Source organism: Mustelus asterias, chromosome 26 (assembly GCF_964213995.1).
Source record: "Mustelus asterias chromosome 26, sMusAst1.hap1.1, whole genome shotgun sequence".
NCBI classification, from domain to species: domain Eukaryota; kingdom Metazoa; phylum Chordata; class Chondrichthyes; order Carcharhiniformes; family Triakidae; genus Mustelus; species Mustelus asterias.
The window spans coordinates 25,094,229-25,112,561 of record NC_135826.1 but is presented as its reverse complement, the minus strand read 5'-3'; the positions used below and the strand labels follow the sequence as shown (position 1 = coordinate 25,112,561).

Below are 18,333 nucleotides of genomic sequence, written 5' to 3'. Positions count from 1 at the left end.
TGTTAAATGCAATTGTTTCCCACTCGGGTTAATGGGCTGTGGCTATACATAGCATTGGGAAGCTCACCTTTGATTTTTTCTTTAAAGAAAATATATAAATAGCGAGAGCCTTTTTGCCTTTAATTGATCTCCAGTACTATCAGATCAGACTTGAGACACCCTCCAATGACTTTTTAACATCCTCTGAATCAATTGTTATATTTTATTTATGAGCAGCACGGTGGCACAGTGGCTAGCAACAGCTGCCTCACAGCGCCAGGGACCCGGGTTCGATTCCCGACTTGGGTCACTGTCTGTGCAGAGTTTGCACGTTTTCCCTGTGTCTGCGTGGGTTTTCCCCCGGGTGCTCCGGTTTCCACCCACAGTCCAAAGATGTGCGGATTAGGTTGATTGGCCATGGTAAATTGACCCTAGTGTCACAGGGATTAGCAGGGTAAATATGTGGGGTTATGGGAATAGGGCCAGGGTGGGATTGTGGTTGGTGCAGACTTGATGGGCTGAATGGCCTCCTTCTGCTCTATGGGGATTCTATGAATTACACAGGTAATGAGGATATGTTGGGGGGGAGGAGGGTAGTTGATTATATGTGTGAAATCTAGATCCTGCCAGGCACTGTATTAATAAATGTTCAGTTGTATATTTTGCCCATTGGATGCAGGCAACATGCTAAGCAAGCAATTTCAGCCTTATGATTTGAGCTTGACAGATTCATTGGAAATGTACCTTTTTTAATATATTTTTAAAAAAATGATGTTTCATTGTTCATTAGCCCAATCTCTCTCTCTCTCGCTCTCTCAACGCTGCTCAGACTGATCTGGTAATGTAGATAAGCATATTTCCTGGGCAGTATGTACTTTTAAACTGGAAATCCTGTATTCTTTTCGAGCAGTCAGCTAAGTCAGGCTGATGGAAGAGGGGTGGAGGAAGTATGGTCCTCGTAGTCTGCAACTGTTATCAGCAACTGCACCACGTGGTCTTAATGATTGCATGAATAATGCCTACTCAAAATAGCTTTGTTCTCGGGTCGTCAGTGACCTCCTTGATATACTTACTGCATATCTTAACTGAGCCTGTTATTCCACCCTGATCGTGATCCTTATTTAATCAGATTCTTTGTGTATGAGTGTGTGTGTGTGTAGTAGCTGCCCTACCACCAGCCAATCTTGGCATCACAGCTTGTTCCTGCATTTCACAGATCTCTGAGTCAAAGAACATTAAATTCCCGGTAGAATTCCTTTTACTGCAAGCTGACCTGATGATCCCCCCCACCTCCCTCCCACTCCTCTGCCTCTTTTCCCTTCGGAAAGGACAGACATCCTGGAAATTTGTAATCCAGAATAGCAGAGGCATAGCAATGACGTAGGTTATAGCTGCGTCACAGTTGCCAAAACACACACTGTGTTGTCAAACATATATGTGGAATAAGATAACAAGTGCACCTACTTTAAAGCTGAATGGAAAAATAATCACCTCACACAAAGGACTATGCTGGCTGGTTCCAGTGTTATTGCTAGTTACCGCAATTGCCAATAGACGCATTTTAAAAATTTTCACCATCCTTAAATATCATTTGACACTTCTTTGTTTTCGCCTAGTCAAATCTAGGCATTTTACGGTGCAAGCTGAACTTGAGTTGTTTTGATCAGCCGTGCACATCAGCCAGGGTCAAGTAGGAATCCTAGTCTTAATGAAGAAATGGCATCTAGCTCCAGCTGGCAATGAGGTAAAGTTAGGTGATCACTCAAGTTCAGTCACATTTCAATTGACTGGGGGACATCAGTTTCAAGCGTATGGTAATGTCAGCGCTCTGTATAACTGGCTCAGCATTCAAAAGCCTTTTTTTTTTAAAGCACCCAATTCCACACGATCTTGTTTGCCTGCAATTTTTGTAAGCACGATGGCCCAGCTCATTAAACTACTTCTTGAGATTTAGCACACGGTCGGTCTGGGGAGTCTTTTTCTACCGAGTGGGTTGATAGGCTCAACCTGTCTGCCCCTCTACCGTGGCTATATTCACAGCCAGGTGTCCCTGGAGAGGGAGCATGTGGTGTCTTGAGGGCACTGTTGACTCCTTCTGTGCCTGCTGGGCACCGCAGGGACTGGGGTGCATTAGTGACCCCTTTAATCACATTTTGATTTGATGTTTTAAGTTTCCTTTCCACTTTGTCCTTTGTTTCGGCCGGTTCCCCTCCTTTTGGGAGCTGCCCCTTTTAATTTGTGCCCCCGTTAACTTGATTTTTATTTAGTTTATTTCGTTGACCAGAAAGAGCGGAGTCTTTTTCTAAAAACACAATTCGGTAAAGCTGCAATGTGAGCAAATCTCTTGCCTCAGTAAACTGAATCCTGGCGTCCACCCTCCCCATCCCCCTTCACTTGCAGCAGTTGCTTGTTTTTTTTTCCATTGGTGCCTCCATGTGGAATGCAGTTGACCGGAAGACCATTCTGCTGAGTGCTGGGACTATTTTTGAAAGCTGGTCAAACAAAGCCCTGATGTGGCCTCCCATTTCAGGGAGGCCAGTGTACTCAGTAACAGCGTGTTACTTTAAGGTTATGAAGTAGCTTTTATTTTTTTTAAAGAAAGGATCTGACTGACTAACTTTAAAAGTGGAACACTTAAAAACAAAAAATAATCTATTTCTCCATTTTTTTTTGGCCAAAAGGTCCAAGCAGTAAATCTTTAGGTCTTAGGCATTTAAGGCCCCTTGAACCTGCCCCACCTTTCATCTAGATGAAAGCTGATATGCATCTTTTATTTATCCACCTTGGCTCTGTATCCCTTGATGCAACTAGGGAAGAGGGGAAAAGAGGTTTGTGATAGATTTAGATGAGGAAAGGTAGTGGAGGCATAACTGTTGTGCTGAATGTTGCTGTGCTATATATCCTATGTAATAACAATGTTTCTGTCATGAGAAGGCTTTGTACTATTTTGTTTCAAAATGAAACTAGACAGTGTTGCCCCTGGAACATTGTAGTCATATCTATAGGAATTTGACACAGTTGACCACACTGTCCTTCCCTAACACCACTCCTCCTCCTCTAATGCCCAACTGGGTGTACCCCTCCTCCTCCTCATCCCTAACCTCCTCCAGCTCTACAATCCTCCAAGATCACTATCCCTTTTCTGGCCTCTTTCACATCTGCATATTAATTGTTCCCCCATTGACAGCCACGCTTTCAGCTGCCCAAGGCCCTAAAACTCAGGAATTCTCCCTCTTTTCTCCCCCCTTTTTGAGATACTCTTTCACATCAACTCTTGACCAAGCTTCCAGTCTGAATATTTTTACAAGGGTCAGTGTCAAATTTAATTTATTAACTCTCCTGTGAGGTGTCTTGGGGCATTTATATGTGTTTGTGTATATATGCACACACAAGTTGTTGTATATACAATGAAATTTAAAAAAATGTTAAATTTGGCTAATCCTTTGGAAAATATTCTCTCTTTTTTAAAAAATTGAAGTTTGAGTTAAGGCATTGCAAAGTACAGAGCTTAATCAAGCTATACTTCTACCCGTAGGAAGATTCTGTCTGCATACAGCATTCCTTTAATTAAACTTCAGGTTATGATTTTATATCCTGTCTCTGTGGCCTTTTCAAGTAATGCAAGATTTTTTTTTTGTCTCCCCTCTTATTGCGTCCAGGGTAAGGATTATTTTTAGCAGCTAGAGTATGAATGAAAAATGAGTTTGTGCTGGTATGTGGGCTGCGAGTTCCTTTCTTTCCTTCAGCTAATGATGGCCAGGGAATAGAGCACTCAGCTGAATCATGGCATTTAAAAAGAAGCTGCATTTTAAATTGCTCGCTGTGATGCAAGGTTAAAAGAGACAAGCATGCATATACACAAAATATTGATTTCCCCCTCCACCCCCCACCCAATATATCTAAAATGGCCATTGTGGACAACAGCAGAGGGATTTAGTGATGTTTCTTTATATGATGTTCCACCACAAAGGAGATTTTAAAATGAATACTGAAGTCCTGACCTATTTTAAATTGTATTGGACTGAAAGAGCCCAGCAGAAATGAGGACCCACCATCATATATTGCTGTCCTTTATGCAGAAGCGTTATGTTGTTTCTGATCCTCCAGCTAAGGCTAGGTCATTGGGACCGCTATCTTTGCTTCAATTGCTAATTAGTGTGTTCTATTGAATGGAACTAAATTTTGAGCATCTTTTGTTCTTTTGATATTATTCACTCCACCTTGCACTTTATTTATTGTAGATGTAAACCATGCATTTTAATGCATCACGAATGCTATAAATTTTAATTGAATTAGCATCAAGCAAGCCCCCAAAAAGGCCCATTCACTCCTTTTTAAGGCTCTTCAGGAGGCATTGAAATGGTGGCATTGTATCCGGGCAGCTGAAGGGCTTTTGTAGCAGTGCGTTTTTTTTTGGAGCTCTTAAGGTAGCTATATGTGGTGGCGAGAGAGGTGCATGTGAAATTCTTTTGTTTTCATGCGGGGGTGAGACTACATGCCTGATGGGTTTACATCTGAGGCGAATGGAGAATCTGCAATCGTGACGCCTGAAAGTTTGATACTGCGCCTCTTTTGTGAGTGAAGTGGGTTGAGTCGTGACTGATTAGATTGCAGGGGACCACCTTCGAGATCCAATTAGCACTGGCCTGTGGTTGTGGTTTTTGTTGTAGTGCGGCTGGAAACAATGAGTGGGTTCGCTAAATGAATTCCAAGAAAATATTTTGCAATAAGAGCAGCCCTTTATCCACTCAGCTAAGGAAAATGGGTCTTTTTAAAACATTTTTTTGATTGTGTATTTATGAATAAATAGTAGGATTTGGTTCTTTATTTAGGCATGCAGATGCCACTTTATGGTATCCAGCTCCTTGTGGCTAGAGAAAAGGGCTAATATGATTTAAGAGCATACAGAAAAAAGTACACTGTAATATTTAGAACAGGGATGGTCTTGTGTGTTCAGCAGTTACGTACCGATGAGTGCTGCAATACAGTGGCTGCAAATGAGTTTCTGTGAACTGTGGGGACCTCTATAAATGGATCTGTCAGCAGTGAATTTTCAGAAGGCTGCAGTTTAGCAGTCTTGACGCTTTGTGGCTGCAAATATATGCATTTCAGCTTTCCTTTCAATTTGATTACTGCTGGAGCAATTTGCAGTCAAAATAAAATGAAACCAGGATTCCAGTGGGGAGATCTCAATGGAAAACATGTCAACATAGCCAACCTGAGTTTTTTTTAAAAAATGTGTCCAGTGGCTACTGTGGCAAATGCATTTTTTTTTTGCTATTTCACAACCAACATTCCTGTTCGTTTAGTGTTACTCATGCAGGATAGAATTGTGCAGATTGCATTAGTGAGAACCGTGCGGATCGATATAGTGATTGTGCAGACTGGTATATCTCCAGCAGAAGCTTGTTGTACATAGTAGGAAATAACCCCCCCAGGACACACAAAAAATCCATTGCCAAAAAAAGGTTTTGGTCCCAATAGCACTTATGAGCTTTGGCTGCTGGCTGGAAACTGGCTATATGCTTGAATAAGAAGGGAAAGAAACTTTTTAATGTGGGCCTGCTACCAATTAAAAGCTGATTGTTGGCTCAACTAACCTGGTAGCTAATAGCTGCATCGTGACTGCAGTTACATATGGTGCAGTGTGTATTGTTACTGCTTGGGGGTTTTTTTTTGTGACATGAAAAGCACAGGAGGGTCAAAGTCTGCGTCTTAAATTTCAAAGAGCCTTCAGTTAGTCTTTGGCAGCTGGTAGGTTGAAAAAGCCAAGATGGCTTTCAAGGAGGCGGGGGGGAGGTTAGGCTACGTTCCTTATCAGCCTGCATTATACTGGTCTGGGATTTATATGGGTCTACATTAGTTAATCAATACGTTCCAGGGTACTTGGAATTCTAAGTAGGCCTTTTTTTTCCCCCCTTACTGAGGAGAGGGGAGAAGGGGAGAGAGAGATAGGAATGGGGGGGGGGGCAAGTGCTGCAAATTGCAGAGGCCTCTTCATGGAGCAGATGGGGGTGAGATTTATGGTTTGACTTGTAGGGACGGGATGAGCAATTGATGTTTGCAGCACATCTCTTATACCCTTCATGTTTAGTTAAGGTCAGGCCCACGCGGGTTCTGCAGCTCATCACCAACTTGGAAGTGGGATTACATATTCTGAATGGCAAATGGGAGACATTTCCACTTCAATCCGTGCTCATTTCAGCAATGCAGGAAGAGAAGCCTTCGGATTTACACTTTGTTCTTAGAAACATGAGGAAGGTTAACCTCTAAACAAGGGTAGCGTTTTTCATTGATTGTGATGCAGACAAATCTCTTGTTAGTCATCCCTCGATTGTATAAAGCATGTTTCATGCAAATAATGCGCTTTAAAATCTAACCTCCCTTGCGTAAGATAAAGAAAGGTGCCCAGGCATACGCAGTTAAAGTAATGAGTACCTGTCATGTTCCAGTTCCACAGCCAGATAACATTTGAATGATTTTTCTTTGCTTCCCCAAGGTTTTTTTTTCATTTCTGGATCTGGAGGATAGCGATTAGTATAACATCAGATCGGTTTGACTAATGCGATTTCTATTTCTGCTATTCCAGAAAGATAGTGTCATTTCACAAGGGCATCAGTAGGTGGTGAAACTGTTTAAACACACTCAAACTTTTAACTTCCTGATGACACGCCCGGCTGGCCTTGACTACTTCCTTTAACATTACGCCTTTTAAAATAATTTGTTTATCAAGTGCCTCAAATCGAAAACTGAATTTGGGGGCATAATTTGTCATCTTTTGTGTTTTCTTTTGTGTGTAGTCACGAATGACGCACACTTTCCACACATTTTGTTTTCTTTAAATGAAAAGGTACTCCCAGTTTCCTCACTCAACCCCCTCGGTACGTCACTGAGTAAATCATTGTTGAATGATTTTTTTTTGAGGGGGGGGGAAGGGGATTTGAGTTATCGTACCGGCAGAAAGACACTGTGTTGGCTGGAAACAAAAGCAGCCATTCTTTGCGCTGTGCCTTTAATCTGTCCCCAGGCTCTGAACTCTGCTTGTAAAGGCTAACCCCACACCCCCCCCAACTTGTATATAAATTCTCACCGAACGCAACCACAGGGGTTTAACCAACCATTCAGTATCTCTGGGGCTGACATTTTGAAATGACATTTTCCATTCCACCAACTCCGCTGAGTACAAGGAGTATTCAACTCCCCATTATTTTGTTGGGTTGTCCCACTTAACCTTTTGAAGGCTTAGCTGTCGGTTGCATACTGCTCTTTGTAAAACTTAAAGCCAGCGTGCGCACACACATTTTGGGATTTTAGATTCGCATTTTCCCTTTTTTTTGTTTCCTCTTCTCCCCCACGCCCCCCCTCATCATTTTGGTGTTCTCATTATCTCACCTGTCACTTACTTCCTGAAAGCTTTGAGTCACATCAGGTTATGGTTCCACTGACCCTATTGGCCATTCCTCCATGAGTGAGCCAGAATTCTCTTTGTGTCGCTGACTGATTCTACTGTTAAAAGCATCAGCAAGGATCCCATCTGATACATATTCAGAAGGATTCACTGCGCAATAGTACTCATAGCCTGGACTGCTGCAAACATTTGTCAGGTCCCACCGCTGTCCAGGCTAAGGTAGGTACAACAGCACAGGCCAGGAGCTGAACTAGGATCTTCCCGTGTTATGTAATTCGCAACAATGTCAGATTTTGCCTTCTAAAGCAGCCAATATGGAGGTAGGTGGGTTTATTCTGATGTAATGAATTTAATTCTATAATTATAGGCGGCATGGTGGCACAATGATTAGCACTGCTGCCTCACAGCTCCAGGGACCCAGGTTCAATTCCAACCTTAGGTGACTGTGGAGTTTCCCCTCATGTCTGCGTGGGCTTCCTCCCACAGTCCAAAGATGTGCAGGTTAGATGGATTGGCCATGCTAAATTGCCCCTTACTGTCCCAGGATGTGTAGGTTAGAGGGTTTGACCATGGTAAATGTGTGGGGCTACAGGGATAGGGTGGGGGAGAGGGCCTGGGTAAGATACTGTGACATAGAGTAGGTGCCAGCTCGATGGGCCGAATGGCCACCTCTGCACTGTACAGATTCTGTGATGTGCAAGAAATATCTGTAGCATGCAGAAAAGTATTTTTGCTTTTCTGTAAGAACTCCTCCAAAAAATACACTGGAGTTTTGACATTGACCACTGATGCATTTATTGGATGGTCTTTATGATTGTGGAGGGGAGGAGAATCACTGTGATGACTCATAACCAAATCATAGTGAAAAACAGCCAGTATTTTGGGAGTGGGTACCTAACAATTGCTTTCGTCATTGGATCCAAACCAATGATTTTCTGATAAATTATTTCTCGTTCACAGTGCAATAGCTCTGAACAAGCACTGACTGAAGAAATGCAGGAGGGGAGAATGAGCTCGGCTTAAGTTTTTGCTTTGATCTTTCATTTCAAAACAGCAGCTCTGACTTTCTTTGTGTGCCAAATATGGCTATGTAGAAGTTTACTATGTATACTACACATCATTTGAATTATATGTGTATTTTGGTGGTTTAAAAGCTTAGGGTGTGAATGTGTAACAATAATAAATCAGCACAGTTACTGCATCTATTTTCGTTTGTTGAGATGTATATAACCTTGAAATGGTTGTTTCAGTTTTTAACAAAAACCAATTGTATAGGCATGTGGATCAAATTTAAAGTGTAACTTTAAAGCTTGTATCCTAATTTTCACTAACGATTGTTTGTTTCCTTGAACCGAGACACTAACAATCCGGTCCCCCATCACACCAAATGAAACTTCTTACGTTATATGTGACCTGTGCCCTTTTATGCACCCGATAGATTGGAATAAGAGTGTATAGTTTTAATTGCGAGTCTTTAGTGAGAGACCCAAGTGCATCTCCTCCTTGTGAATGGGAGATGTATTTGTTTTAATAAATTGCCTATAGCGCATATAGCAAGTTTTGAATGACTTGCTGGGTTTTAACCTCCTGGAGTGGCGACCACAGCAGCCAGCAGAGAAGCAGAATCAGCAAGTGGCTGAACTGATGCAGGGCTGTTCAGGTTCATTTGAGGAGGTTGACTCCATCACCATATATGGTTAAGGCAGTGTGTGTGTGTGCGTATAAATGTGCAGTCTGCTGAAAGACCCATCAGACTGTGACTACATTTCTCTTCCCCATTGCTAGTGCATGACTTGTTGTAGCATGTTTTCGCGAAAAAGGTAATGTGAGTGCTCGCAGGGTTGTCGGAACAAGTGTGTTGCCAAACGCTGGAGTGATTGTGTATTTAATATCTAGGCCTGATTTGATATTGTGCCAAATCATTTATCTTTTATTAAAAGATTAGCGTCTAAAATAAACATTTCTTGTATTTAATTCAACGAAGAAAAGGTGAATAACACAACCAACTTGGCTGAAATGTTAAGAGTGCCAAGTTTAGAGCCAAATGGCTTGCTTTATTAGACTGAAGATATCTTTTTGGGCAAAGATTAAATCTTCAGTATCTTGGTGGAATCAATATTTTCAGAACAGCTTTTGGACGTAGACCAGTGTCTTCCAGAGATTATTGTTCCATTTTTCCAAATTTGGAAAACATGTCTTCAATTCATGTCAGTCTTCCAGCCACAAACGATACAGAGAATGTGCCACAAGGTTGCTTTGAAATCTTGTCTTACCTCTTGTGGAGGTTGGCAGTATGCACCTGTGATGGGCCTCACCGTCTTGAATGACTGTTGACAGCCGTTGAGAGGTTGCTCTGCCAAAGCAGATTATATTTCCGATCTTTAGCCATCTGGTTTCCCAAACAATCAGGTGCCCGGGCTCAGGAGTTGGGAGATGAATTGCCAGAGACAGTGGAATTGTGTAAATTCCCCTGCCAGCTTGGTAGTTATTATTGAAGCTTACAGCTACAGCCATCCTGGAGTGCAGCTGTTGGATGCATTGTACACAGTGCAAGTTATAGAATTATTGCTCGAAGGTTGTGGGGGGAAGCAGAGGATTGAGGACTCTTGGAGATGTCAATGAGCAAAGTGAAGACTCAGAACAACTTTGTGTGCAGAAAAGCATGTGGCATTATCTCTTGGTTATCAGATCTTTTCAATGGCCGGGCGTGCGGACTGGATTGTAACAGGAACAGTACAAACGATTCAGCTTTTCCCAATTTGTATTTGGCCCCCACCCCCGCCCCCAAACATTTGCTTTTTCCAGTCATTTCTCAACTAGATGTGACTAGCACTCCTAAGCATGCAAGTGAGAAATGTAAATATAGACGGCTGGTATAGATAAAGGGAGAACACAACTGGATGTAAAAGTGTAGTGGGCGCACCATCTGAACCTGCGATGCTGTTCTGAACTGACTGCAGCCACCCATTGCGTAACTTAAATCCACAAAAGGAGTTGCAGATGTGTGTAGACCTAGGGAGACCTGGGCAATATCTGCCTGTTAACTCCCCAGAGTGCGGGTTGCAAAGGCTAGACAACAACACATTTTGACATTAAAATATATACAGAATTAATTCGTCCTAAATGTTGGAAAGAGCCTTTATCCATATCGTTGCTCCCCTTGAGCAGAAAATTAAACAAAGTTGAGCTTTCTTTGTTACCAGTTGATGTTTGTCGGGATTCTCATCAACCTTGACCTTTCTTAAAAAATTGCAACAACGTGCCTAGTTCAAAAATTTCCAATAAAAGCTTATTTTACTCCCAAGTTAGGTGGTCTCGAGTCCGTATTAGGGGTGTTACAATGGATTCCAACACTCCTGTGCTAAGGAAGGGAGCAAAATCAGCATGCTTCATGTTCCTGCTCACTGCCCAGTGACTTCTGTTCACTGGGAATGTTTCATTTGCAGACATCAGTAGAAGGCACCGATCTTTAGTTAAATTGTGATTTCAATACACTTAAAGAATAGTGAGGCTCTGGTGCCCCTGGAGCTTTAGACCCAGAATCTGGCTGTCATCGTGACAAGTGGAGCAGCAGAAAGGTTCTGCGCTCCAAAGGAAGTGTTTTCCATGGAACACATTATTCGGGGTGGCACAGAGGTGAGCATTGCTGCCTCACAGCACCAGAGACCCAGGTTCGATTCTGACCTCGGGTAACTGTCTGTGTGGAGTTTGCATGTTCTCCCCATGTCTGCGTGGTTTCCTCTGGGCGTTCTAGTTTCCTCACACTCCAAAGATGTGCAGGTTAGGTTGATTGGCCATGCTAAATTGCCCCTTAGTGTCAAGTGGATTAGCAGGGTAAATACCTGGGGTTACGGGGATAGGGCCTGGGTGGGATTGTTGTTGGTGCAGGCTTGATGGGCCAAATGGCCACCTCCTGCGCTGTAGGGATTCTGCGATTCTGTAATTTTATAAGTCTTCCTAAGTTGAGATTTCTGTGCATTAGTTCAACTCTGGCAGGCTGAAACCCTTCACAAAATGTGGCTCATTCTGCTGTCAATAGTTGAGTCCTCTGTCCATTTTGAAATGTGTTTTTGCCATGTAGATTAAAGTGATTAAAACCTTGCTAGGAATAAAGTACTGGAATAGCACCTTGAATATTAAAGAGATGCGTGCCAAATCTAATTTTCCACGAACCCTGGAAGTTGAAAGAGTGCATAAATATTTACGGTTTTAACTTGTCATCTTTGACTGTCACATAAAACAGATGCAAAGCAATTCATTTGGTTACAATGAACCTTGAGTCTGTTTTTCTTTGCTCCACCAACTAAGAGTTTGCCACTTTAAAGGAGCTTAAAACTCTCTACAGTAGGATTCCTTTGTTAATCCAGCATTTAGTATTGTCCCAAAAGCAATCATGATTTATGCCTTGCTGTACCTGCTTTTTCTATTGTGAATTTGCAGAGATTTCATTTTCATTTGGCATCTGTACAGAAAAGAATTTGAGTTGGACTTGAATTGTGTGGAGACAACTTCCTATTTAAAAAAATACAAAATCTGCTGAATAATTCATTTAAGCATATGATTCCACTTGGAGTGATTAAGCTCATTGAATCTTCTGATGTGAAGTCATGCGATAAAACTTAGCTGAGGAACTTCCATTCTGCATTAAGCTTGTAACTCATTTACTGCCATCTCCATTAAGCTCATAACTCATTTTGCTTTCATCTCTGAAAGGGTTAACGTGTCTGAAGTGAGATCAAAGTTTTTAAGCATGCTTCATTCTTTTTTTTTCTCTCTCCTTTTCAGGTCAATGACTTTTTGTCAGGACGGTCACCTTTGACCCTTGCCCTGCGGGTTGGAGATCACATGATGTTTGTTCAGCTCCAGTTGGCGGCACAGCAGGCTGGCAGCCAGCTCCAGCACAGGCACGTGATAGCCAGTCGGGAGAGTAGCGGAGGGGCAGCAGCGCCCAGCTTTGCTAACGCTCAAGGACTTCACAGGCAAACCGTCGGAGCCTCAAACTGTAACCACATATCGGCCTGCCAGCAAGCAATGGCAAGCCCCGGCCCCACGGCAGCAACCACGTGCTTCAGCGCGGCCCGGCCACCTTCAGTCACTGCTGGATCGTTCCGGTCGCATGGAGCCAGTACGTCAACAACCAGCCACAACATTGCTTCTTCATCTTGCACTGAGGTATGATAAAGGATTGTGATGCTGCATAATATAATAGAGGCACATCTTAAAACTTTCCCTATATTCGGCCCATCGAGACTGCACTGACAACAATCCCACCCAGGCCCTATCCGTAGGAGAAATGTTTCCTGCCCCGGTTACAACACAGCCAATTGTATTGCTCTACCTAACCTGGCACCTTTCCTCCGCCCCGTTCCCAACACTTTCCAACTGTCTGAAGCACACGCATTTACCCTGCTAGGCCCCCTGACACTTAAGGGTCAATTTAGCATGGCCAATCAACCTAACCCGCACATCTTTGGAGTGTGTGAGGAAACCCACGCAGACACAGGGAGAACGTGCAGACTCCACAGAGTGACGCAAGCTGGGAATCGGACCTGGGTCCCTGGGGCTGTGAGGCAGCAGCGCTAACCACTGTGCCACCACGCCAATTTATATTTAGTTCTCAACAGTTGCAATGGTTCACCCAAAATTTGACTTAGCAACTTAACCTCCACTAGCTGAAACTAGCCTCAGCATTCCCTGGGCCAAGGAGGGCGTTAAAGTTCCTGGTCCTCATTGCTGTCTGGTGCAGGCTGCTGGAGGTACATGTGTGCACATGGCTGATGACAGAATCAGGCTCCATTGCGATGTCCCCTCTAATCAATAAGTCGCTGACACTCACATGTGTCAGATGGCTTATGGAGCATAAATTTGAACTTTCAGGAGAGACATTTCAGGAATGTGCAAGATGGAGGACTGGGGGACGCGACTAATTCTTTCTTTGTGTTTGGAAAGGAACGTGTCAGTATAACTGAACATTAGGGCCAGGTGGGGATCCAGTAACATTGTCGCTCAAAACCTAGAAATTTTATTTCTCTTCTTCCTCACCCCTGAGAGCAATCTATAGAGGAACGTTTTGTTAATTGTTTTTGAACTTCTTCAGCAAATAATTGGTACTATCTGGAGCCTGTACATCTCTAATGTTACGATCAGTATTGCACTGTTTGGACACTTTAAGGACCTGCTAAAAATATTAATAGCTGGCCTACTGGGGCTCTCCTTTGTTTCAACATACAACAGAATGTTTTATTAATATCTCATTGCTGATAGCCAGGTTCTGGGCCATGATATCATTTGGGAATAGTCAGCTGTCTTTCTGCTCTGCCTGCCAAAAGCATTAACTGAGTTGAAATTAAGATAATTTATTACAGCGCTGAGCTTTCCCTGATTAGCAGTAATGACCAGCTCAGATGGGTCCGTGAGCAAACCCGGTTGCCTTAACTGGTGATATATAGTTTTGCATTAGCGTGAGGTCTGCCCTGTTAATCGGCCCAATTAACATTGAGTGCTTCAGACAGTTGGAAAGTGTTGAGAACGGGGCGGGGGAAAGGTGCCAGGTTAGCTAGAGCAATACAATTGGCTGTGTTGTAACCGGGGCAGGAAACATTTCTCCTACGGAGAAAGAAGGAACATGTGCTGTCGCTCAGTTTATCCGTAGGTATTCTGTTCTTCCAGCTTCCTGATTTGCATTGTGTTAAAGAGTGGCATTTCAGTAACGGATAATAAGTGCGGCCAACAAAGAGTTTAAGAAGTTGATTTGTTAATCAAAAGTAAGGCTTGCATTAACACTGCAATGAAGTTACTGTGAAATTCCCCTAGTCGCCACAGTCCGGCACCTGTTCAGGTCAATGCACCCGACCAGCCATGCCTTTCAGAATGTGGGAGGAAACCGGAGCACCCGGAGGAAACCCACGCAGGCACGGGGAGAACGTGCAAACTCCACACAGTGACCCAAGCCAGGAATCGAACCCGGGTCCCTGGCGCTGTGAGGCAGCAGTGCTAACCACTGTGCTACCGTGCCGCCATTTGTATCTGTTGGCTTAATTGAGTGCAGGGGTTGGGGAACAAACAGTTGGTGCTTGTAAATACAAAATTGGTGCGTGCTCCTTTTGTTCCTTGTTGTTAAGCATGATCCATCAATAAGGACTCCCAGTTTATCATTCACTTCAGCATTATTGATCTGTAAATGCGCCCAATAGTTCAGCAAACGTCACCTGGTTGCAGTAAACCAACTGCAAAACAGTCGGGAGGTGAAAGTGAAAGGTAGGGGCTGGAATTCTCCCAATGTCGTATGCCCCGGTACCAGCGATAATGGGAGAATTCAGCACTCGGCCAGGTCTCCGTTCATAGCAGCGGAGAATCATAGCAAAGGGCGAGGTTGGAGAATCCCGGGCCAGGCTCCATCCCATTGTGCGTTTTGTAGTTCTTTGTCTGGTTTCTCATTACTGGCTGTAGTGACGTGAATTTTTTTTTTCAGGGTGACTGCAGTACGAGAAGCAGTAGCCCAACTACTTCCAGCAAGTCTCGAAAGCCAGGTGCCATCATTGAGAGCTTTGTCAACCATGCCCCTGGGGTTTTCTCCGGAACGTTCTCTGGTAATTCAACATTCATGCACTTCATTCAGATTTCTTTTGCTGGGAAGATGCATTAGAATTGTCAAATTTTGGCTTGAACTATCTCTTGTTAATTTTTTTTTGCCTGATTTCTCTTTCTCCCTACATCAAGCACGGAATAGTTTTGGCTTAAACTATCTGTTAATTTTTTATTTGTTTGATTTTCTTTCTCCCTACATTAAGCATGTTGCAAATATTCTTTCTCCTGTCATTTTTCTACGCTTTTTATTACATGTGGGATCTGTAAAATCTGCTCTCAATCTGTGTCTTTCTAGTGTCAGGTAAAATGATTTAATTGGTCGCATTGCTGTAAAGGAATTAATTGGTTGCACTGCTGTAACAGGAGGAAGTGCTCTGGCTTTATCCTCCTGGTGGGTTGTGGCCTAGTTATGGCTTCAATCTCTTCATGTCCGTATTCATATATATATATTTTTTCTTCTTTCCTTTCCAAACCAGGCACTCTGCATCCAAACTGCCAGGACAGCACTGGAAGGCCCCGCCGTGACATCACCACCATCCTGCAGATTCTGAACGACCTGCTGAGCGCGACCCGCCACTACCAGGGGATGCCGCAGTCCCTCACGCAACTGCGCTGCCAGACGCAGTGCGCGCCCAACACGCCGTCGCCATCGCCACCTTCCCCCGGCTGCTCCAACAAAACTACCTCTGAAGACACGATGCCGCAACCCCTGCACTCCCTCGTTCAGAGCCAGATTAGGATGTGCAAGTCAAGTGGTGAGTCATCCAACAATGTCTGCAACAACCTTTAGTAGATTTAAAAACTTAAGCTCCTAACCTTCCTTCCAAACAGGCTCCCACTAAGTCAGATTAGTCCTTGGGAATTCAGTTTGAAAGAAAGTCCTTGCATTTTAATCTTAATTTCATTTATTAGTGTCACAAGTAAGGCTTATGTTAACACTGCAGTGAAGTTACTGTGAAAATCCCCTAGTCGCCACACACTCTTGTTTGGGTACACCTGAGGGAGAATTTAGCATGGCCAGTGCACCCTAACCAGCACGTCTTTCGGACTGTGGGAGGAAACCGGAGCACCCGGAGGGAATTCAAGCAGATACTGTGAGAACATGCAAACTCCGCACAATGACCCAAATCTACCCGAATTATAATTTTGATGTTAGTACTTTTCCACCTGGCCATTAGTCATTTAGCAAACGTTGGGCTAATACATGTGGAACCTATCACAGGCAGGCCCCATGCTGCTATTGGCTGATGTGCGCACATTGCCAGCCATGTGGAAACATTGATCCTTTTACGCCTTCCTAAGCCACAGGTGCTGAGATACGGGAAATGGGGAGTGCAAAAAAAAATCTTGTATAATTAAATTCAAAATCTTGTTAATCTTTCCCAGAAACGGTAAATAGTTTACATTAAATTATGCATTATGAAACAATTAGTACATACTTTAAGAGTAACTCTGGAGTAGCCACCAGTGAATGTGAGATTTGAGTTTGCTTGTATTGTGTGCTTGTTGGGTAATGGCAGCATCCCTTGCCTCCAAAGTATATAAAAGTTGGCCCGAGGTTACATGTTTATCTGCAACCTCACTGGCCCTCCAAGTCTTGGTCTGCAAGTGCAGATTGAGGAAGATGCCTGGCCCTGCTGGTTAAATAACTGCTAAAATCTATTCTATAAAGACCCGCGTTAGAAGGACAAGTAGCTGGCTAAGATCCTGGAAGAAGCAGTCGCCCAGAATGAGTCAATGGCATCAGGGAGACAAGATGACAGGGGGAAATCAAGAGGAGGGAAGGGGGCAAAATTGTCGACTGAAACTCGGGGGAGACGGAACGCTGACTTAAATGCCTTACTGGCTGGAACAACATTTAGCACACTTTTTTTTTTTAAGAGCAAGATGTTCATTTAAATGTTCTGCACTTGGCAGTTTTAATTCCAATGTGTTTTTACCAGAGGCTGTTTGAGGCACAGAGTGCTGGCGGTAGGGGTAGCATGTGCTTTTCTTGTGATATGGCAGCTGTTGACGAAAGTCGAAGCAGATAGAGCAGCCATCATTTGGGAGCCGGAGGAATTAACGAGAATGGGTGCCCCGGGAATGTCGCAGCGTTAAAGGCTGGTCATAAATCGGGCTTGTCTGTACCTGGGCTGCTTTCTCTCCCTCCTCCCCCTGCTTCAGCAGCTTCCGAAGGCTCCGCGGTTATAATTATCAGGTTTCTTGGAACATCTGTCACTTGAAGTGAGAGGAGGGCCTCTTAATGTGTCTCAATGACTTCATGCTGAAAGTATATCATTCAGTGTGATAGTAAATACAGGGGGAAAGAATTATGAAAGAGAATTCGTTGGATTTTTTTTCTCTCAAAAGCATGGAGCCTTTTGTATTTTTTTTTTACTATTTAAAGACCCAAACAAGGCGACACTATTCAGACAAATGTGGAAATAGCTGACATTGTAGTAGAGGAGGTCAGCAACTTGGAACGGAATGAGGAAATTGCAGGAAAGGCCATTGACTACAACTCTCACAGCCATGAATAATTTAAACCTTCTTGAAAGATTTTTACAATGATGCTTTTTGCAGTCAAAGTCGTACCACAGTCACAACCACACAGTTTTTTTTTCTATATTTATAGAAGGAATTCTGAGCCTAATTGTTTCTTGGTATCAATTGGGAGTATTCATTGGTAATTCTGTAGCCTAAATCTAAACCAAGGTCGTGCTCCCTCTTCCTCCCCACTTTTTTTCCTATTAATGCTAAGTCTTAAGCTTTGTATTTTGCCCGACTTGCTTTCATATGGTCCTGCACAGTGGTTAGCACTGCTGCCTCGCAGCGCCAAGGATGACTGCCTTGTCTGTGTGGAATTTGCACATTCTCCCCGTGTCTGTGTGGGTTTTCTCCCAAGATGTGCACGTTAGGTGGATTGGCCACGCTTAAAAATTGCCCCTTAGGTGTCCAAAAGACATGGAGGTAGGTTAGGTGGATTAGCCATGGTGAATGTACGGGGAGGGGGCCTGGGTAAGATGCTCTTTCAGAGGGTTGGCGCCAACTCAATGGGCCAAATGGCTTCCTTTTGCACTGTAGGGATTCTATGCAGGCGATGCTTCCATGATGTTGTTTGATTGCTCCTTCTGCATCTTATCCATGCTCTCCCACCTCCTCTGATCTCAAATGAGAATCTCATGCTTTGAATTTCCCTCATTTTTATGAAAGCTACCTCCAAAAAATTGGACGGGTTCATGGATGAGAGGGGTGTGGAGGGATATGGTCCAAGTGCAGGTCAGTGGGACTAGGCATAAAATGGTTCGGCACAGACAAGAAGGGCCAAAAGGCCTGTTTCTGAGCTGTAATTTTCTATGGTTCTATGGCCATTTCTT

General features: G+C 43.5%; 1 protein-coding gene across 2 annotated transcripts in view; it reads left to right on the top strand.

The window, feature by feature from the left end:
• The window catches only part of midn (midnolin), a 33,345-nt gene that overhangs the window by 5,315 nt on the left and 9,697 nt on the right, over positions 1-18,333 (top strand). For both annotated transcript variants that reach the window (XM_078198295.1, XM_078198296.1), the window contains exons 5-7: positions 12,173-12,559; positions 14,859-14,976; positions 15,451-15,729. In XM_078198295.1, coding sequence (XP_078054421.1) covers positions 12,173-12,559; positions 14,859-14,976; positions 15,451-15,729 — 784 coding nt within the window. The remainder of the gene's footprint in view (positions 1-12,172; positions 12,560-14,858; positions 14,977-15,450; positions 15,730-18,333) is intronic.